Source organism: Chiloscyllium plagiosum, chromosome 40 (assembly GCF_004010195.1).
Source record: "Chiloscyllium plagiosum isolate BGI_BamShark_2017 chromosome 40, ASM401019v2, whole genome shotgun sequence".
NCBI classification, from domain to species: domain Eukaryota; kingdom Metazoa; phylum Chordata; class Chondrichthyes; order Orectolobiformes; family Hemiscylliidae; genus Chiloscyllium; species Chiloscyllium plagiosum.
The window spans coordinates 15,356,489-15,379,305 of NC_057749.1; the positions used below are offsets into that span (position 1 = coordinate 15,356,489).

The 22,817-nt window shown below is 43.4% G+C and overlaps 2 protein-coding genes across 2 annotated transcripts in view; one reads left to right on the forward strand and one right to left on the reverse strand.

Moving 5' to 3' along the window:
- The window catches only part of LOC122542553 (synemin-like), a 22,111-nt gene extending 15,514 nt beyond the window's left edge, over positions 1-6,597 (forward strand). The window contains exon 4 of the mRNA XM_043680422.1: positions 1,336-6,597. Coding sequence (XP_043536357.1) covers positions 1,336-4,046 — 2,711 coding nt within the window. The 3' untranslated portion in view covers positions 4,047-6,597. The remainder of the gene's footprint in view (positions 1-1,335) is intronic.
- A 3,364-nt stretch (positions 6,598-9,961) lies between these two features.
- The window catches only part of ttc23 (tetratricopeptide repeat domain 23), a 70,812-nt gene continuing 57,956 nt past the window's right edge, over positions 9,962-22,817 (reverse strand). The window contains exons 10-11 of the mRNA XM_043680424.1: positions 18,943-19,025; positions 9,962-11,315 (exon numbers count right to left, since the gene is read on the reverse strand). Of these exons, the coding sequence (XP_043536359.1) occupies positions 11,189-11,315; positions 18,943-19,025 (210 nt within the window). The 3' untranslated portion in view covers positions 9,962-11,188. The remainder of the gene's footprint in view (positions 11,316-18,942; positions 19,026-22,817) is intronic.

The window sequence follows — 22,817 nt, forward strand, 5'->3', positions numbered from 1 at the left end:
ATGAAGGGCTTTTGCCCGAAACGTCGATTTCGAAGCTCCTCGGATGCTGCCTGAATTGCTGTGCTCTTCCAGCACCACTGATCCAGAATCTGGTTTCCAGCATCTGCAGTCATTGTTTTTACCCATAGGGTAGCAATTTTTGGGAATGTTCTATTTGTGTTAATCCCAGTGACAAGAGGATGGGGCAATTAAGAGGTCCTTAATTGGTGATGAGAGAGGAAAGTCAATGCTGGGCCTTCTAGGCCCTGAATTTAACTGTGGTGGTGATGAGAAGGTGGTGGTGCCCCACTGCCTTGGCTAATTACTCGTCCTTCTCATTCCCAAACTGGCCACCTTGAGAGAAGATTCTATCCTACAGGCTGGGAGAGGCCTGGGGCATGCTCAGCTGTAATCCTGACAATCACAAAAGAGGAATGGTCATGAGATAGATGTTGGGATGACAGTATTAGTGTGATAACAGGAGTCTGTGGCTTTACAAGTACGGGAGATTTTCAAACAAACAGACACTTTGTTTAGTTTTATTTGCTAAATTGGTTTCCCACACACCCCCCTTTCCTGTACACATTTTAAATGGCCCAACTCCTGTTATGTCTCAGATTAATTAGCTCAGTTTACATTCTCTGCATTCCTAGATTTCTTAATGCAGCATGGGAATTAAACATAAGATCTTCTGATCTGTGTAGCTCCGTACAGCATTGGCCAGTACTTCTCCTCATGTAATTAATAAGGAAACCTTTTTTTTTCTGGTAATTAAAAAGAATCTATGAATCTGGATAAGATCAGATTATGCCGCATCTTAGGACCATTATATATTTGCTGTTGAGGGAGTGCTGTGTGGATTTGCTGACACACGAAGGTTACATTATGAAGACAGATTACACAAATGTTTTTCGTACGTCAGAAGGTTAAGGGGTGACTTAATTGAAATCTTCAAGATGTTAAGAAAGAGAGAGATCAGATGAAGAGATCAGATGTTTTGTAATGTGGGGAGGCTAAAGCTCAGGTGCATGGTTTAAGGAGCAGATCATTCAAAGTGAAATTAGGAAACGAGCAAAGGGTGGTAGAGACTCTTCCACAAATGGCAATTAATTCCAGATCAATCTTGAACTCTAAACCTTAGATAAATATTTGTGAACCAAGGGTGTTAAGGGATATGGGAGAAAAGAAGGAATATGGAGTTAAACAGCAGATCTACCAAGATCTCATTGATGTACAGACTTGATGGGTTGAATAGTTGACTCCTGTTTCTATCTCAGGACTGAAAACAGTAAGGTGTTTGGTACGTTATTGAATGTCAAAATGGGCTCATATTAAATTTCTTATTTGTTTCAACAGGGACAGATATAAGATCACATATGTCCAATGTTGTTCTACAACCAAGTCTTGACACACAAGATGGCAAGAAGTGGACACCAACCAGTATTAAAATTCCTTCAAGTTTCCGGAAAGATACTGTGATTAACAAAAAGGGAATAATACCACAACCTCTTCCATATAGAATACCAGCAAGAAAGACTATTAAGAATTCTCTGTCAGACGATGATCTGCTTTATGATGACACATTGTCTTCACCAATTCAAAATATTGTATCTTCAGCAAAGTCAATAAATGCTAACAGAGACACGACCAGGTTTGCACCGAAACCTCAGGACTCTCACAGTGCAACGAAGGAAGCTATCGTTCAGCACAAGTTGTTTCCAGAAAAGATTGACAGGGAGAGTAAAGTGCCTTTGGCCAAGGCAGTGCATATTACAGATATGGCCACACACAAATCCAAAATAATAGTCGAGGAGTCAGACTCTTATGATAAAGGAGATGTTTCACGTCATGAAGAGAAGGAACTTAAGTCTCAAGGTTTGAATGAATCACCTCAACCTTTTAGTGAGGAGCAAGATTGTGATTTTAACAGGAGGTCTACAGAAACAACCAGTGAGCAGGAGTATGAGGCTGAGGTACCGAAGGAAGTGATAGAAGTCAAAAGTACTCCAAAAGACTTGGAAATCAAAGTAGACATCAGTAATGTGGGGCCACCTATTACTCCGGATGGATACATCTGTACTACAGACCAAGAGGAAAGTGCAGAAATTACAAAGTATTTTCCGATAGAAAAGAACAAAGAGGAATCTATGCTGGAAACTGGAGAAGAGATCTGGATGAAAACGAATGCAGGGAAGTCAGAGGATAACCGTGGAGTTGCTATCTATGAACATGATGAAAGTTTGGCAAATAATATTAGAACTGGGGATATCATTCAAACAGACATAAAATCCACTAATTTGACAAAACTGAATGTTTCACCCGAACCTGACATCAGTTATCATATTGAGGAGAAAGAAGTGTTGGATGATGGCAAAACCAAAAGAGAAATTATCATTCAGTCAAGAAAAGAAGAAATTGTTGAAGTGGGAGATGAGTCAACTCTGAAAGAAATGTTGAATGTGGATGCCAAAAGTCCAGAGCTTCAAGTGAAAGGGGCTTTGGAACATTTAACAGGGTCAAAGACTGAGAACCTTATGGATGGACTTCTCAGCCTAGGGTTTAAAGGAAGACAAGTTCCAGGGAAAGTATCTGTAAGTGTTGAGATGGGGGAGCAAACCTTGGAACATTTTGAAGAAACTGATGATTTTCCTACAACTGCAGACACGTTTCCACTGTCTTTAGGAGCAGAGGACATTGATTATGAAGGAAAGGATGGCAGATATGAAGAAGTCTTAAATATTACAATGACTGCTGCAGACTTTAGGAAAACAATGCTATCAAATACTGAACTGCTACTGCAGAGCTCACCTGACATTTTATCTTCAAATGAAAAAGCACATGAAATCACTAAGGAAAAAACAGAATCGTTTGGAACCAAACTAACAGAAATGGGGTTGCATTCTCCTCAAGCCAGCGCAGATTCAGAAAATGTTAAACAAATTACAGACACACAGCAAGATACCTTGTCGAAAGAACTGTCTTCACCATGTCTGATAGAGGAATCGATTAGAGTTCCTCAAGATGTTCAGGCATCCATTGTTGAGCTACTGACTGAGGAAATGGAGGATCCTAAACTTAAGCTGAAAGGAGCTTTGCAGCAGTTGAAAGAGGCTGTACCAGAAAGTCTGAGGGATGAGCTTTCAGTCCTCACTAGAGATTCCCAAGACCCATCTGACAACATATCAGTTAATATTAAAAATGTCCAACAATCTTCTCAGAGCGGCGTTGTCACTATTGAGGCTGAGGTAAATGTTTCTCAAAGCCTTGACCCAGAGGATTTCTATTCAATGGACATTGAAGATGAAGAAAACACAGATGACATAGGGTCAAGATTAATTAACGTCACCACTCAGGAGAAAATACAGGAACTACTGAGTGCAAAAGGTCTTAAAACAGTTGATACTTCGCACAACAATGATGGAATCCAAATAAAGGTCAGAGGTATTAACCAGGAACCTGTGTCTTTGCCAGAAATCAGTATGAGAGATGAGACTGACACTGATGAATACAGAAGTTCTCAATATCAAACAGGTGATCTAACTGTTGGTGAAGTGTGTCAGTCAAGTGAAATTGAAGGTGATTGGTTTGATCAAAGTACTTTCTTCCAAAAGGGAATAGGTAAGATTGACAGAGAAGAATTCTTTCATGGAGTTTTGGATCCAGAAAATTCATCAGAAACCTTTCAAATGAATGCAAACCGAGTTATGTCAGTACAGACGAGTGGGGGTGACAGTGGGAGAGGTATGACATTCATAACTCAGCAGCATGAAATTTCTGAAGGAATGGATGAAAGGAGACTTGAGGGTAATGTGTATTGGTATGAAGAATGGGAATCTGAGAATAGAGACGGCAATGAAGTGAGTGTTACTGGTGCAGGTGAAGAAGATCTACAAACTTCTGATCCAGAACTAATGCAATATGCAGTTTCTCCAAATGTCCTGGCAAAGCCCAGGATTGGTGCACCTGGAGGTAACACACATGTGGTCTACAGTGAACAGAAAGTTGTTGTTACGCACTTTGATGAGGGTCAGTACGATGAACCGCCTCTATATGATGATGAACTGTAAACAGCATTCAAAAAAATGGATTATGCCTTTGAAATGGAACCTAGCTAATACAGGCACAGTTAGAGAATAGCTGACATCAAGCAGCGATTATGCAGTCGCAATGGAATCAGATGCTTTAATGCTTTGATAAAACACTGCTTGAAACTTACCTGCTGCATAACCCCACGTCTGTGCTTTAAAAGAAATACATTTGTGACACATTTATTATCTGAGACCTCACAATGTCACAGAAATCATTATCAAATGAAACAATGATTTTAAAAAAATGCACAAACAAAATTGTTTCTGTTGACTAATTTTATAGAAAAGATTGATTGAAAATAGTAGCAGAGGACTGTTGGCTATGCAGTAGTTTTATTTGAGGCTTCTGTGTACAGATATAGACAGTTAAAAGGTCTTAAAATACTTTTGCGTGGATTTGATGTGTAATAGTTGAGTCTAGGCTACATTTATGGAGTATTTTCCTGTAAACAGCTCTAAGTTAAATTGTTATGTTCTACAGCTTAACTTTTCCATTATTAAATTTAACATTTCTTTAGGTTATTATGACCTCTCCATGACTCTGTTTGAACCACTGAATATTTCCAGCATTTTCTGTTTTGAGTTTCCAGCACTTGCAATAGTTTGTTTTTGCGTCAAGACCCCATCATCAATGTTACAGTAAGAAACCTATCCAGACGCCAGCTTCACTACTGAAACAGGAAATTAAACATTTAATAATTTAATAGATAAAATGAGAAAAATATAAACACATATTTGGCCAGTTTCACCATTTTTCTAAGTTTTGTTTAGACTTTTATTCCTAATGAATGGCACGTGAATATCATCATAACAAACGTCCAGTTTCCATCACGTTTTTAGCATTAAACATCTGATAGTGTTAAAGTGTCGATCAGAAGGCAGCATTGCAGGGCAAGATGCAGTGTATGTACTAGCAAGAGCCTGATCAAAACTCAGGAAGTAACTTAAAAGATATTTACAAGGATTCAAAATATCATCTGGTTCCTAGTTACAGAGTTCAATTATTCTTAACTGTCAATGAGAAAATAAATTGAGTACAATCAGAAAGTATTTAGAATATCAAAAGATTCTCCATGTTTCATGCCTTATTTCCTGTGGATTTAATGTTCATATTGTTTTAATTTGCAAAAGCTAAAAAACGTCTTTACTTTTTGATCAATGACTCCTCTGGACAACTCCCAAAAAAATGCATTTGGAACATTTGAACATTACTGGTAATTTAAGTTTCCTGCTTTCTTTCAACTCCCTTAAGCGTAGAAATATAATATACGATTGTATCAACAGCACTCACATAATCCCGCAGTAGCCCACCTAGTATAGAATTATTATAGGAAAATTTAGTTTGGATATCAATAAGAATCAAGACTACTCAACAGTCTAGTTTTTTATGCTTTAATCAGTAACGTATTAGGAGGGTCAGACTTGTCAAGTGTTTGGATTGAAAGCTTGTTATGGAGAAGAGGGAATCAATGGTGCACGTGTTACAAGATTACATGAACCATATTTATGTAAAGGTTGTGAAGAATGAAAACTATGCATTTATTCAGCACATTATATGATTTTCAAGATATTCCCAAGCATTTTACAGTCAATGAAGTGCTTTTGAAGAGTTGCAGGCAATGTGGCAACCAATGTGTGTACCACCAGTAGTGTGGTAATGACCACCCAATCAGCTTTGTAGGTCATACTATTTGAGGGATTAAAAAATGGTCAGGAGCATGTGGAGAATTCTTCTGCTCTCCTTTCAAATAGTATCATGGAATTTTTAGTTTACTTTTACTGACATAACAGTCAATGCCTTGGTTCTGTGCCTCATCTGAGAGACTGTGTCTCTGACAATGTAGCACATCCTCAATATCGTACTGGGAGTGTCAGCTTAAATTTTGTGCTCAACTCCCTGCATGGAATTTGAACTCTCAGCCTTTTGACTCAAAACACTAATGTGGTGCTGTGATGTAGATGCACCCCATGAATAAGTAGCTTTCCAAAAATTACCATGAAAGTTCATACATGGGAACAGTACGAGATAACAACTGGTGCTATGGAGACATACTCCCTGATATAAGTCATAACTTTTATGGAGGGAAGGACTGGGAAAACTGGCCAAGAATCTCTCAATAACATTGGGTCAATTGCTGATGACACACTTACTCATGCTTTACTGACAAAAAGCAGTGATTTCCTTTCCTTCTCCAGAATTGGTTTATGCTGGATAAATAAGACTTCTGTTTCTGATGTTAAAGTTGGTAGACTGCAAGTTGATTAGCGTGTGGGGTAGCAAGACACATACCTATGTTGATATATTTGAGAGAGAGTGCAGATTGCTAAGAGTATTTGGGATAAAATATTTCTGGTTCTTTTGAGACAAGGTTCAACATGGAGCTAATGAAGGTTTCTGAGTAGCTTAGCTGAAGGTGATAATTTAGAACTGTCTACGTGTTACAGCCAGTTACTCTCTGGCTAGAAACTTTGCAGTTGTTTTCTGTATTCTTTGTAAAATTTAATTTGGCAGTAAAACACTTTTTTCAAATGCTTGGATCCATGTTTTAATTTAATTATCATTTGGTAGTTTTGAATTTGAGTTTTGCTGATTCAAATCTCTTCATCTTGCCCTCATCAGGACAATTCACAAGAGTACCAATTTAAGGGAAAACCAACAATTTATATTGTGCTACAGAAAATTATTGATATGTTGGCAAGTGGACCCTGATTAATAGAAATGTTACCATGGAGTGTGCACACTTACTGATGATTGATATTTAACTGCGTGGATATCCTTAGATTCAAAACCAGACAGGTTGACTATGATTGCTCAAGACATTGCCTGGTGACATGAACCATTGAATGGCTGTCACCTATTTTGTTGAGTTTAAACTGGGATAAAGTGTGTACATGTTCTTTCTCTCTGCAAAGAACAGGGCCCTTTCTGTTAATATATATGTGACTTCCAATTCATGTAAATGTGGCACAATGCAGACCAAATGACGGTGCTAAATTGTCCTGATGAGTGCAAAATAAAAAGCTTCTAAAATATGTTTTTCAGCAAAATTTAAATGTTATTGCATTACACAAACATGTAATAATACAAAGATATTAAATGGTTTTCATTGGTTCAGTGTCTACACTTCCCAGATAGAGGCAATGGACTTTCCCTATGAAATAATTCTGGTCATGTTTCTACTAAACCAAAACTGCCCCAAATCTGGCACTACATAATCAATCTAACTCAAAAGAATATTGGGATGATTGGCATGGAAATTGAAAAGATATTGACTGACACAGTAAGTATTGTTTTGGGAAGTTGAACTGAGAGAAAAGGGGGTTGACTTCACAGTTAACCATGCTGTCCATGGCTCAGCAGTGCTTGTTGCACTGGAGTTAGAATTAGAATCACTAGTGTGGAGGCAGGCCATTCAGCCCATCAAATCCACATTGCTCCTCTGAAGAGCATCCCAACCACATGCACCCTATCCCTGTAACCCACATTTCCCATGCATAATCCACCTAGCCTGCACATCTTTGGAAAGAAACTGGAGCACCCGGAGGATACCATGCAGATAGGGGGAGAGTGTGCAAACTCCAAACAGGCAGTCACACAAGGCTGGAATCAAACCCAGGTCCCTGGCACTGTGAGGCAGCAGTGCTAACCACTGAACCACGATGCTATAAGGAATTTGCTAATCTCTTTAGATAACTTCGAGGAGAGATTGGGAGAACCCCAAGTCTACATGCCTGAAATGGGAAGCGTTTCATTGCTAAGACTTGCCTGGAATCACAGTAATGTTTAGGTGTAAACAAATGGCTCATTAAAGTTTGTTTGTAAGGTCCACTATGCACCACTGCTTCACTAAAAGATCATGATTGAATATTAATGATACACCAGAAAATGTGTCTGCGCCAGAGGTTATGTATAGCACTTCTTCATCCAATGGTTATGCTCCAGTATAAATTAACATTACAGACATAATAGTTTCTAAACATCGCAAACCTACATAACTCTCATTTGAAAGGTACCTGCTGTTCCCTGAACTTGTCTGTACAGTAAGAATTTGTATGAGGGATTCTGATGATGCAGAGGACAAAGGAGACCTGGGTTTTGGTTTCACCTGCTCCAGAGGTGTGTAATGACATATCTGACTGGGTTGAGAGAAAATATGTAAGAAGTTGTATGATGTTATAATCTAGAATGTAGAAAAGTTCCCTCACCAATCCCGAATTTGGGTAATTTCACTTGTGCAAAGTAAGCAGGTAAGAATTTCCCAGATTATTGAATAAAATCACATCTCTTTATTTAATCAATCAACTGCATATTCCCAGACTTTAAGTTGTACATTTCAATAAAACAAACTCTAATAACAATTACTTTTGATTAAGGACACCCATCAATTGCAAACAAAGACCTAAACTGGAGAATGTATGTATGATTCATTCGAGGATAATTGGAGCTGGGTCCTAAGAGTGAGGGTGGAATTCAGAAACTTTAGGGTGAGGTGGGGAAGGAGGGGATGAAAGCATTGGAGAGCTCATAGGAAAGGCTGGTGAGGAAGGGCATTTAGAAGTTTGGAAATGTGTACCGCGAACAGGATGTCTGATTGCAGAGCAGTGCCTCAGGTAACCGTGCTGTATCCCCAGGAGGTAAGTGAGGAGCTCGCTTCCTGGATCCAGCTGACTACACCTGGGTTAGGCTGCTGAGGTTCTCCAAGGCTCAGGGGCCTAGCCATTTTTAGTTTCACAACATCACTATATAATATAAAAACTCAAACTACAGATTGATCAACCCACACATTCACTGCCTCTGTAAAGGCAAACAATTGTTGGGGTCGGGATGGAGGAGCTGCAGGCAGCTTCAGACATCCAATGGTTTTAGGAAAATAGGAACAGGAGGTGGCCACTCAGCCCATCATCCTTTCCCATCATTCAACATGAACATGGCTGATCAAACCTTTGACCCACACTATTCTTGGAACTCTGCATGCCACTTAATGTTTTAACATTTCTATTTGTGGACGTCTACAGACCGTGAATATAGTAACATCACTAAGAAAGTCAATCATCATTGGCAATCACTTACTAACAAATACGATTGTCCACTGGAAATTCCATGTCACTGGTCATAGGCTCTGTGAGTCCTTATGTGACCAATGTGCTGATCCTAGAACCAAAGATGTGCTGGTGAGGTGACTGAAATTGGTAAACGTCCTCATAGTGTCGAGGGATGTGCAGGTTAGGTGGATCAGCCATGGGGAATGTAGGGAGAGGGTCCAGGCTGGCTAGGATGCTCTTCGGAGGGATAAAATCACACAACACCAGGTTATAGTCCAACAGATTTATTTGGAAGCACTAGCTTTTGAAGCACTGCTGCTTCATCAGGTGGTTGTGGAGGAGGATCATGAGACAGAATTTATGGCAAAAGGTTACAGTGTCATGCAATTGAAATGATATATTGAACAAACCTCGATTGTTGTTAAGTCTTTCATCTTTTAGAATGGGGTTGCAGGTTTCGATTCATTAACATGTAAATCCCAGAACTTCTTTCAAGTCACATTCTCAAGATAACTTAAGGTTTTATAAAAAAAAAGTGACATCTCAGCTCAGACAAGGCATTAATTATATTGCAGACAAAATGCACAGTCTGCAGTCAGTCAATGCAGGCAGTTGATCCATGCAAATATTTTGTAAATTCCACTTCGGAAATAGAACCAATCTGACTCAAGACTGGGATACAGAATGACTCTAACCTCACACCTTTAAGGCATTGTCTGAGCTGAGATGTCAGCATTTTTTTACAAAACCTTAAGTTATCTCGAGAATGTGACTTGAAAGAAGTTCTGGGATTTACATACTATTCTCCACAACCACCTGATGAAGGAGCAGCGCTCCGAAAGCTAGTGTTTCCAAATAAACCTGTTGGACTATAACCTGGTGTTGTGTGATTTTTAACTTTGTCCACCCCAGTCGAAGACTGGCTCCTCCACAACATGGCTTCGGAGGGTTGGATTGGACTTGATTGGCTGAATGGCTTTTTTCCACACGATAGGGTTTCTATGATATATTTACGATTCTATAGAGTTGAATCTCTGTTCGCACGTCTGGCAACTGTTTACCAGAAGGTGGAAGGTGGTCCTTGGACTTGAGATCATTGGCATTCCTTTCTCAGCTTCTTTTTGCTGATGGGTGTTCTTGGGAGAACAGAAAATGAATAGGAAATTCAGAAAAAACCTTGTTACTCAGAGTGGTGAGCATGTGGAATTTGCTACTGCAGGGACTCACGGAGATGAACAGCAAGGCTGCATTTTCAGGTTGCTGGATTAGGTTCGGGGGTGGTTGGAGAGGAAGGATAAGTGCTTTGCTTGATGACGTTTGAATGGAGGAAAGCTTCAGCGAAGGACGAGCTCTGGCACAGTCTGGTTGTGCTGTACATTCTCCGTAATTTATGCAGCCACAAGCTGCGAACTGCATAACTTCATTCACTACATTGTGCACATTATTTGGCAAAGTTAAAATGAAAAGTAGAAGCCTGTAGTAAAAGTATTAGCAACCTGCTCCATAACATGTGGCTTATATTTCATCAATTCCCATTCATCATTGAGAGCCAGCTACTGACATCTGGTTTTGTCTTCAACAACAATTTGATCTGAATTCCAACATATAACTTCCCGCTTAAAATATGGTTATCGACCACAGTTAAAGCTGGTTCACATTCTTTTTAATGTGACACTTCAAGTTCTACGTTGACCTCATAGATATAATAAATCACAGTAAAGGTTTGAAAAAATGCCGTTCGAAGTAATATTATACTTTCAGCACCCTAACATAAAATGTCCCAGGAATGCTTCTCTGGAGAGTTATGAGAGAACATTTGATATTGAAACAAAGATAAGGATGGGGAATAAAAGTTTGGTCAAGGAGGTAACTTTTAGGGAGTGTCTTAAAGAAGATATACGTAGAGAGGCAGAGAGTTTTAGTGAGGGTAGGTTCCAGAGCTTAGGATCAAGGCAGCTGACAGTGTAGCCACCAACGGTCAAAGCAATCGCATCAAGGTTGTTTTGGAGGGAGATAACTGTGGGCCAGAACGCTGAGCATCATCCGAGCATTTTCAGGCACCATTCCACGGACATCAGTCAAGAATAGATATTGGCTTTGGTCCCTCCTGACATGGTGTGTTTTGGTACCACAGCACAGAATACAGGTCTCTGTTTTAAATGATCTGCTCCTCTCTTCACTTCTTCTGCAGCCACCTCCGGAGACCTGTTGGAAAATACAAAGAATAATAAATGTTTTCATGATACATTACCAAAATAGACAATAGGTGCAGGAGTAGGCCATTCTGCCCTTCGAGCCTGCACCACCATTCAATATGATCATGGCTGATCATCCTTAATCAGTATCCTCTTCCTGCCTTATTTCCATTACCCTTGATTCCACTATCCTTGAGAGCTCTATCCAACTCTTTCTTAAATGAATCCAGAGACTGGGCCTCCACTGCCCTCTGGGGCAGAGCATTCCACACAGCCACACTCTCTGCTCATCTCTGTCCTAAATGGTCTACCCCGTATTTTTAAGCTGTGTCCTCTGGTTCGGCACTCACCCATCAGCGGAAACATGTTTCCTGCCTCCAGAGTGTCAAATCCTTTAATAATCTTATATGCCTCAATCGGATCCTCTCTCAATCTTCTAAACTCAAGGCTATACAAGCCCAGTCGCTCCAGTCTTTCAGCGTAAGGTAGTCCCGCCATTCCAGGAATTGACCTCGTGAACCTACGCTGCACTCCCTCAATAGCCAGAATGTCTTTCCTCAAATTTGGAGACCAGAACTACACACAATACTCCAGATGTGGTCTCACCAGGGCCCTGTACAGCTGCAGAAGAACCTCTTTGCTTCTATACTCAATCCCTCTTGTTATGAAGGCCAGCATGCTATTAGCCTTCTTCACTACCTGCTGTACCTGCATGCTTACCTTCATTGACTGGTGTACAAGAACACCCAGATCTCTTTGTACTGCCCCTTTACCGAAATTGATTCCATTTAGGTAGTAATCTGCCTTCCTGTTCTTGCCACCAAAGTGGATAACCATACATATATCCACATTAAACTGCATCTGCCATGCATCTGACCACTCACCTAACCTGTCCAGGTCACCCTGTAATCTCCTAACATCCTCCTCACATTTTACCCTGCCACCCAACTTAGTATCATCAGCAAATTTGCTAATGTTATTACTAATACCATCTTCTATATTATTAATATATATTGTAAAAAGCTGTGGTCCCAGCACTGATCCCGGAGGTATCCCACTGGTCACTGCCTGCCATTCCGAAATGGAGCCGTTTATCACTACTCTTTCTTTTCTATCAGCCAACCAACTTTCAATCCAAGTTAGTACTTTGCCCCCAATACCATGCGCCCTAATTTTGCTCACTAACCTCCTATGTGGGACTTTATCAAAAGCTTTCTGAAAGTCCAGGTACACTACATCTACTGGATCGCCCTCGTCCATCTTCAGAGTTAGAATAAGTCAGAAAGCCACGTCAAAATGCCATGGAGAGGTTATTTATTTCCAGTACAGTTGCTGAGCTGTAGGATCATGGAAATTACGAGGTGTAGGTCATTTGGTCCCTTAGGTTTGCCCAATCATGCATCTAGATCATGGGGGTGATTTCTGCCATTTTCATATTCAATCCCTTGATACCTTTAACATCTAGAAATCTATCGATCTTTCTCATGAATGTTCTCGATGACTGAGCCTCCACAGCCTACTGGGGTAAAGAAATCCAAAGCTACACCCTCCAGTGAGTGAATAAGATCCTCTTTGTCTCAGTCCTTAATGGTCTATCTCTTACTTAGAGAATGTGCGCCCTGATTTCAGACCACCCCACACTCTTCACTGTCCTCATTTGAACACGTGACAATAAAGATCATTTGTTCAACCTTCCAACATCCAAACTATTAAGCCCTTGGAAGAATTACATAGCTTTCCTTCATTCTTCCAAACTTCAGAAAGCACAAGCCCAGACTCCCGGTCTCAGCCCAGCATGACGCGGCAATCTCAGCCCAGCAAGACACAGCGGTCTCTCAGCTCAGCGTAACGCAGCATTCTCTCAGCCCAGCATGGCACTGCGGTCTCTCAGCCCAGCATGGCACTGCGGTCTCTCAGCCCAGCATGATGCAGCGGTCTCTCAGCCCAGCATGACGTGGCGGTCTCTCAGCCCAGCATGACGAGGCAGTCTCTCAGTACAGCATGACGTGACAGTCTCTTCAGTCCAGCATGACACGGGGGTCTCTCAGCCCATCATGATGAAGCAGTCTCTCAGTCCAGCATGACACGGCGGTCTCTCAGCCCAGCATGACACAGCGGTCTCTCAGCCCAGCATGACACGGCGGTCTCTCAGCCCAGCATGACACGGCGGTCTCTCAGCCCATCATGACGAGGCAGTCTCTCAGCCCAGCATGACACGGCGGTCACTCAGCCCAGAATGATGCGGCGGTCTCTCAGCCCAGAATGACATGGCAGTCTCTCAGCCCAGCATGACGTGGCGGTCTCTCAGCCCAGCATGACGAGGCAGTCTCTCAATCCAGCATGACACGGCAGTCTCTCAGCCCAGCATGACCCGGCGGTCTCTCAGCCCAGCATGACGAGGCAGTCTCTCAGCCCAGCATGACGAGGCAGTCTCTCAATCCAGCATGACGAGGCAGTCTCTCAGTCCAGCATGACACGGCAGTCTCTCAGCCCAGCATGACACGGCGGTCACTCAGCACAAAATGATGCGGCGGTCTCTCAGCTCAGAATGACGAGGCAATCTCTCAGCCCAGCAAGACATAGCGGTCTCTCAGCCCAGCATGATGAGGCAGTCTCTCAGCCCATCATGACACAGCGGTCTCTCAGCCCAACATGACATGGCAGTCTCTCAGCCCAGCATGACGTGGCGGTCTCTCAGTCCATCATGATGTGGCAGTCTCTCAGCCCAGCATGACCCAGCGGTCTCTCAGCCCAGCATGACGAGGCAGTCTCTCAGCCCAGCATGACACGGCGGTCACTCAGCCCAGAATGATGCGGCAGTCTCTCAGCCCAGAATGACATGGCGGTCTCACAGCCCACCATGACGTGGCGGTCTCTCAGCCCAGCATGACGAGGCAATCTCTCAGCCCAGGAAGACATAGCGGTCTCTCAGCCCAGCATGACACAGCAGTCTCTCAGCCCAGCATGACATGGTGGTCTCTCAGCCCAGCATGACACAGCAGTCTTTCAGCCCAGCATGGCACAGCAGTCTCACAGCCCAGCATGACGTGGCAGTCTCACAGCCCAGCATGATGCGGCGGTCTCTCAGCCCAGCATGATGCAGCGGTCTCAGCCCATCATGACGAGGCAGTCTCTCAGCCCAGCATGACACAGCTGTCTCTCAGCCCATCTTGACGAGGTAGTCTCTCAGCCAAGCATGACACGGCAGTCTCTCAGCCCATCATGACGAGGCAGTCTCTCAGCCCAGCATGACACTGCGGTCTCTCAGCCCACCATGACATGGTGGTCTCTCAGCCCAGCATGACATGGCGGTCTCTCAGCCCAGCATGACACAGCGGTCTCTCAGCCCAGCATGACACAGCAGTCTCACAGCCCAGCATGACACGGTGGTCTCTCAGCCCAGCATGACACGACGGTCTCTCAGCCCAGCATGACGAGGCAGTCTCTCACCCCATCATGAGACGGCGGTCTCTCAGCCCAGCATGACACGGTGGTCTCTCAGCCCAGCATGATGAGGCAGTCTCTCAGCCCACCATGATACGGCGGTCTCTCAGCCCAGCATGACACGGCGGTCTCTCAGCCCAGCATGACACGGCGGTCTCTCAGCCCAGCATGATGCGGCGGTCTCTCAGCCCAGCATGACGCGGAGGTCTCTCATCCCATCATGACGCGGCAGTCTCTCAGCCCAGCATGACGAGGCAGTTTCTCTCAGCCCAGCATGACACAGCGGTCTCTCAGCCCAGCGTGATGAGGCAGTCTCTCTCAGCCCAGCATGACGAGGCAGTCTCTCAGCCCAGCATAACACGGTGGTCTCTCAGCCCAGCATGACGCGGTGGTCTCTCAGCCCAACATGACGCGGTGGTGTCTCAGCCCGGCATGACGCGCTGGTCTCTCAGCCCAGCATGATGAGGCAGTCTCTCTCAGCCCAGCATGACGAGGCAGTCTCTCAGCCCAGCATGACACGGTGGTCTCTCAGCCCAGCATGACGCGCCGGTCTCTCAGCCCAGCATGACACGGCGAACTCTCAGCCCAGCATGACACGGCGAACTCTCAGCCCAGCAAGGTAACCTGCCAGTCCAGTATGGCATTCTCTTTGCTGGCATAGCATTTCCCAGTCGGCAAGTGCAGTGATCTTCAGGTGGTACGTGGAGGTGCCTCAGCCAGGCATGGTTTTGGTGTGGACCTCTGGTCTCGGGGAGGCTAGATGTCAACATGGACTGGGCTAGAAGACCATTTCTCTGTATTTCTTTTCTCTGTTATATAATGTATTCCTAAATCTGCAATGTGGACATTTCTCATACTTCTCTATTTTTCCATGAACTGTAACTGAAAAGCTGTAACTAGTGAATTTTGTATCTAAAATGGCACCATAAGCAGCAACCTGCACACTTTTCATTGCACTCATTTGAGTACATGACAATAATGATCATTCATTCATTCATTCATTCAATCTCTCCTCAAAGGAGGATCCAGCCATCCCAGGAATCAGTCTGGTAAACATTTGTTGCCCTCCCACTATGCAAATTTATTCTTCTTTAGCCAAGGCGAGCAAAACCCGTACCCAGCCATCTAACCGCAGTCTCAACAAGAGCTGAGCTGGCAGTAATTTTCCTGATCCTCTACAATTGGTCACTTGTCAGTTACAGCTTCATGAGGCATGCTGAGAGGCCATTCTTCATCTGGGAGTGGGTCAGCACAGTCCATCCTGACCTCCATGCAACCAGGTATTTGGGAATAGGAACCCTGGCAGGTTTAGTAGCCCTCGAGATCTAAACGCAATCTCGTAAATCCATACATGTGCCCCAGCAGCAACGGCCCTCTATCTATGTGACTGAGTACCCAGAGCAGGCAGTCCCCAGCTGAGTTAGTTGAAGGGGGTGTGTGTGTGTGTGTGTGTGTGTGAAGCACATTTACAATGCGCAACATCTGCGGCTTGTAACATTTTCTGAAGTTGAACATGGAATTCTGAACAATGGCAGGAGGCATGGAGTCTAACAGCTGGGAGGCGATTTCTGACAGGAAACAAACTTTTCTCAAAGTCACCAGGAAATAACTCGGGAAACATTACGGTTGAAAACTGTCAAATTAAATCACCTGCTGCAAATGCTCCACTTGTATGTCTTAAACCCTCCTCAGTCATTCTCTGCAGCTTGTCTGCAACCACTCTGTGATTTCCATCATTCACTCTGCCTATAATGATGACTCTCCCTGCTGCCATTCTCTAGGAGAGATCACTACGTCTTATCAGCTCTGAGTAAACGTACAAAACACGGCCTGTATTTGTTCTGGATGTTATCTTTTTAAGTTCACCGTGTCCTCATAATTTCAAGTACCTCTTAATTTGTTTAATGATCTGTATGTGCAATGTTTAGTGTATATTCCAAAGGCAACATGGTCCTCACCTGTGAGACATCTGGGACCTCAGACAGAATGAGCCCCATTGCTGGCCAGGGCATGTCATAAAGACACCAGACATCTATAATAACAGGAGCTAGGGCAAGATTTACAGGGTATCTTTTAAATGAGCGTCTAGGAAGGTTTATATTGATGCTCATTTTCTAATCAGCCTGTTTAGAGATATTATCCAGAGATGTTTGGAGCAGGTGGGATTTTGTTTTTGTCTTCATTCACTAAATTTGAGCGTCACTGGCTGGACCAGCTCTTATTCTCCCTGAATTGCCCTTGAGAAGGTGGTGATGAGCTGCTTTCTCAAACAGCTGCAATCCACTGAATCTGGGATTCCTGGCTCAGAGGTAGGGACTCCACCACTTCACCACAGGACTCTCTCTGCCTTGAACATACTTGGCCTCTAAAGCTTTCTGAGGTAAAAGATTTCACAGATTCACTATCCTCTGAGAGAAGAAGTTCCTCCTCAGCTCTATTTAAACAGACACCTTATTCAGAGAATATGTCCTCTGGTCCTAGACCCTTTAGAAGGGGAACAACCTTGCCACATCCACCCTGTCAAGTCCCCATAGAGTCCTGTATTTTCAACTTGAAAGCTTTTTTTTAACATTCACCTACGAAATGTGGGTTTGCTGGATAGGTCAGTGTTTACTGCCTATCTCTAACTGTCCTGAAGAAGGTGGGGGTGAAATGTATTCTAGAACCACTGCAGTCCATGAGCTGTAGGAACACTTACCGTGCTGTTAGCCAGGACTGACAATGAACAGTGATGTACCTCCGGGTCAGGATGCTATGTCACTGGTGAGGGAGTTTGAGGTAGTCGTGTCTCCATGTATCTGTTACCCATGTCTCTCAAGATAGTGTTGGCAATGAGCCAAGCTAAAGAATACTCTAATTCTGGTCTCCTTCCTATCGGAAAGATGTTGTGGAACTTGAAAGGGATCAGAAAAGATTTATAAGGGTAGGGTTGGAGGATTTGAGCAATACGGAGAGGCTGAACAGGCTGGAGCTGTTTTCCCTGGAGCGTCAGAGGCTGAGGGGTGACCTTACAGAGGTTTATAAAATCATGAGGGGCATAGATAGGGTAAATAGACAAAGTCTTTTCACTGGGGTTGGGGAGTCCAGAACTAGAGGGCATAGGTTTAGGGTGAGAGGGGAAAGATATAAAAGAACCATAAGGGGCAACATTTTCACACAGAGGGTGGTACGTGTATGGAATGAGCTGCCAGAGCATGTGGTGGAGGCTGGTACAATTACAACATTTAAGAGGCATTTGGATGGGTATATGAATAGGAAGGGTTTGGAGGGATATGGGCCGGGTGCTGGCAGGTGGGACTAGATTGGGTTGGGATATCTGGTCGGCATGGACGGGTTGGACCGAAGGGTCTGTTTCCATGCTGTACATCACTATGACTCTAAAGGCTCCACCTGATAAAATTACCATGGTTTTTTGCTGCTTCCAGTTTCCCACATTCCTCTCCTGGCTCCACTCACTGGTCTTGGGTTACAGGTCATCAAAAGGTGCCTCTGAGCATGAAATAAAACAAAAGAAACCCGCAGATGCTGAAGATCTGAAACAAGATCAGAAATTGATGGATAAATTCAGCAGCAGGTCTAGCAGCATCTGTCGAGAGAAAGCAGAGTTCAGGAAGGGTCCCTGAAGAAGAGTCGCTGGACTTGCAACATTAACTCTGATTTTTCTCCACAGACGGTGCCAGACCTGCCGAGCTTCTCCAGCAATGTCTGATTTTGTTTCCCGCTGAGATCTTGCTCAGAATGGGTGTCGCAGCTGGGTCTAATCCTGCTCTCTTTCCCCTAGACAACATGTATGCAATTCTCCAACTGCAATACAGGCTGATTCCCCGAACCCTGAGCCCTGAGAGATCAGAGCTGGCTTTTACAAGTTCTGAGAAACATTAACTTTGATTTCTCTCCACAGCTGCTGCCAGACCTGCTGAACTTTTCCAGCAATTTCTGATTTTGTGCCTTTACAATGCCCTCTGTCCACCTAGCAGACGCCAGTTCACTCAGGGCGAGGACCTGAGATGGAATCTTATAATCTGCAGGGTTCAATGATGCACCAGTCACACAATCAGCCAGCCACTAAAATGATCACTTCAAACTGGTGGTGACACAACAGTTAAAGAAGCTGGTTAGTAGCTCACTCGAAAGTTCCACACAGCTTCAGCCAACTCGGTCATTGATCTGATGGTCACTGAGGCATCACTTACTTGGATAAGAGTTTGACTGTTTCCTGAGTGGCTCTTGTCTTTTTGTGCTGTGACCCATACAGAAAGGTCTGAATTCCCAGGCACTGCCAAACAGAGAGATTAAAGTGTTTAATTAGAATTCTACATTCAGCAACTACCAGTTATACTGGGTCAGCATATTTACCCCTCGCAACTGAACAGCAAAATGCAAATTGCAGCAAAATGGTGTGCTGAACTCTTTGCTTTACAGCTTCTTCGTATGCACCCCCACCCACCCCCACCCCACCCCACCCCACCCGGAGGTGCTACCTCTTCTGGGGTGTGTTTTACCATCACCAGCATTGACCCATAAACAAAGGAACAAGTTCAAATTTTGTGTCTTTATTGCATTGTTCACAGGCCTAAAGACTCCTCGTTGCTCTCTCCACAGCAACACCTCAAGAGTCAACTAGCCAACCAAATCAGGACCTTTTTCTCCTATAGTATAGACTGTAGCGAACATTTGAAATTTGGCATTCTTGCATTTGTCCTGATGAAAGCAGAATGAAAAGCTTCAACACCATCTCTCATTTCAACAATATGACTGCGGTTGCCATTCTACCCAGATGGCTCAGCATAGATGGAGAGCCGGGGGAAAATCTGAAGAAGAGTTATATCACACTTGAAATGTTTCTCTCTCCACAGATGCTGCCAGACCTGCTGAGTTTCTCCAGCATTCTCTGTTTGTTTCAGATTTCCAGCATCTGCGGTCTTTTGCTTTTATTCGACCATTTATGAACTGTTGGCATGGCCTTAGTGAAAGAAGGGGATTTCTAAACCAAATGATATTTCTAAGATCAATTGCTTGAACACAGCTTTACAAAACTGGCTTACATAAACCACATTTCTATTTATTATTAATTATTCCCCCTCAAAGTTTCCTGTCCATTTTTTTTGGCTTAAAGAGCAATGTGTTTTTATCCAGTACCTTTATTTTGTTCATTCATTCAGGAGATCTGGGTGTCGCTGGCTGTGCCCTTGAGAAAGTGGTGGTGAGCTGCTCTCCTGAACCACTGCAATCCATTTGCTGTAGGTAGACCCACAATACCCCTTGGGAGGGCATTCCAGGATTTTGACTGAGAAACAGTGAAGGAACGGCGATATATTTCCAAGTCAGGATAGTGAATAGCTTGGAGAGAAAAGCAGTAGTGTTCCCATGTATCTGCTAACATCGCCCTTCTAGATGGGAGTGGTCATGGGTTTGGACAATACTGTCTCAGGAGCCGTCATGATTTGCTGCAGTGGATTGGAGGTGGAGGGGGTGAATGTTTGTGGATGCAGTGCCCATCAAGCGGGGCCTGCTTTGTCCCGGATGGTGTTGAGCTTCGAGGGTTGTTGGCGTTGTATCCACCCAGGCAGGTATTCAATCACACTCCTGACTTGCACCTTGTCGATAGTGGACAGGCTTTGGGGAGTCAGGAGGTGAGTTACTCGCCTTTGACCTGCTCTTGAAACTACTGTATTTATATGGCAAGTCCTGTTCAGTTTCTGGTCCGTAGTCCAGATTGTTGATAATGGAGTATCAGTGATTACAATGCCATTGATTGTCAAGGGGCAATTGTTTGATTCTCTCTTGTCAGAGATGGTCATTGCCTGGTAATTGTGTGGCATGAATGTTACTAGCCATTTGTCAGCCCAAGCCTGAATATTGTTCAGGTCTTGATGTATTTGGATACGGGCTGCTTCAGGATTTGAAGTGTTGCAAATGACTTTGAATGTTGTGAAATTATCTGGAAACATGCGTACTTCTGAGCTGAAGGTGGAGAGGTAGGGGTGTGTGTGTGTGTTAATGTGGCTGCTTAGATGCTGACCTCTCAGCCTGGGATCCATTTGAAAAGTCTGTCTAGACTGATGGAGTCAAAGTTTCCTATAGCTGTGGCCTTGTTTAATTCCATGGAAAAATCATTAACAAAGTACACCATTAGTTTGTTAAGGTTTGGAAAATGCTGGGGTTTTCACGTAAAGCATCAACATTGAGTAGTCTCCTCCAAACAAAATTCTTCAGTGGTGTTATCTAATTGCAATTAGGAAACGTGAGCAGAGAACCCTGGCTGATGTTCACAATGCAGTACCGAGAGAGTGCCGTACTGTCTGAGGTACCATCTTTCAGATGAAATATTAAACCAAGGCCCCGTATTTCCTCACAAATTGATACGAATGATTTTGTGGGTCTTTTCTAAGAGCAGGGAATTATCCTCAGTGTCCTGGCCAATACTTATCCCTTGAATGACACAAATTATTCTGCCACTATCACATTGCTGCTCATGGGCGAATCTGGCTGCAGTGTTTTGAGGCTACAATTCAGAAAGACTTAATCAAATACAAAGTACATGGTGAAGCCATGAATAGGTGCAATAAGGATGCAATTTTTAATAACATTTTAGGAAAAAGGTGTTATTGTTAAAGTAATAGATCTGCACTTTTTATCCTCCAAGTCCATGTAAGAGACAAATATTGCCCTGCAGCTGCTGCCTGGGTGAGCAATAGAATCTCAAATAGCTGAATAGTATATCAGGTGTCCCAGTGTGTCTGCGCCAGGCTCATCTTCCACCATACGTACTTAGCAACCAGGGAGGAAACCTGTGATTTATTTCCCGACACTTGTGGAATCCTCTGCATGATTCAGACAGCATCAGCACAACAGCAATCTTTGCCAGTTGTTAACTGATCACTTTAGCAACATTACTTTACTGAAATAAAGCAGAAGCATGCAGTGAAAGATAGCCTTCTGTTATGGAAGGCTAGGAAGATTGTGCAAAGGCAATGTGAACGTTGATGCATTTAGTGCAAATTGCTGAGAGCCCACGTAGAGGGGGTGATTGTGTACTTTTGAGTTGTCACAAGACACGTTTTACAGAATCATCATGGTACAGTAGGAGGCCACTCAGCCCATCTTGCTTGCACTGGTTCTCTGAGTATTTTAACTTTGTGCCAAACTCTTGCCTTTTCCCCGTAACCCTATACATTGTTTCTAATTAAATAATTATTGACTGCTTTCTTGACTGCCTCAGTTGGATCTGCCCATCACACTTATAGATAGTGCATCCACATTCAGATCATTTGCTGTGTGATACAGTTTCTTCTTGACTTGCAATTGCTTCTATTTCAATCTGTGTGCTCTGGCTTGCGATCCTGTCATGAGTGGAAACAGTTTCTCCCTCTCTACTCTTATCAAATCTCCCCTCTGCCATCATTAACTTCCCTCAGTGTTGGCCCAGCTGAATAGTCCTCTGTCTACACGGAGTAGTCACTAGTGTGTGAGGTGCTGCACAGCCATCACTGCGAATATATGTCAAAGTGCAAGTCAGTGCTGAAAATAAGAAAAAGGAGAGAAACACTCACTGACCCAACCCTGCCATTTTACTGAAAAAATGTGTAATTACTTACTATTTCTTCAGAAAGTCCCCAGGAGTTTTGCATTCAATGTGTGACCACATCTATGACCAGCGATTAGGAGACATTGGTAATAGGGGGGAGCTGAGCTTTCTTTCAGTGACACAGTTGCTTCAAAAGATTTCCGAAAAGACTATTGAACCCATCCCCTCTAATCAAGAGTTCAAAAAGAAGTTACAGCTTCTATTAAGTTACTTCTTTAATAATTACAGACAAAACAGTACTTGCTGGGAAGTGATTTTACAAAGCTCTCTCTTCAAACAACCCGTACTGATTTACAAACTGACCATTTGATGAGGAAGATCACAGAAGGAAAAGCATTGCACTTGTTTGATGTCTAATCCTCAGGATATCCCCAAAAGACACTGAATGAGCCACTTCAGAAATGTAATCACTGATCTGATGTAGGCCAATGTGTTTCTCTTCATTCTTACAGCGTTTGTGGATGTTGCTGCTTATTCCCA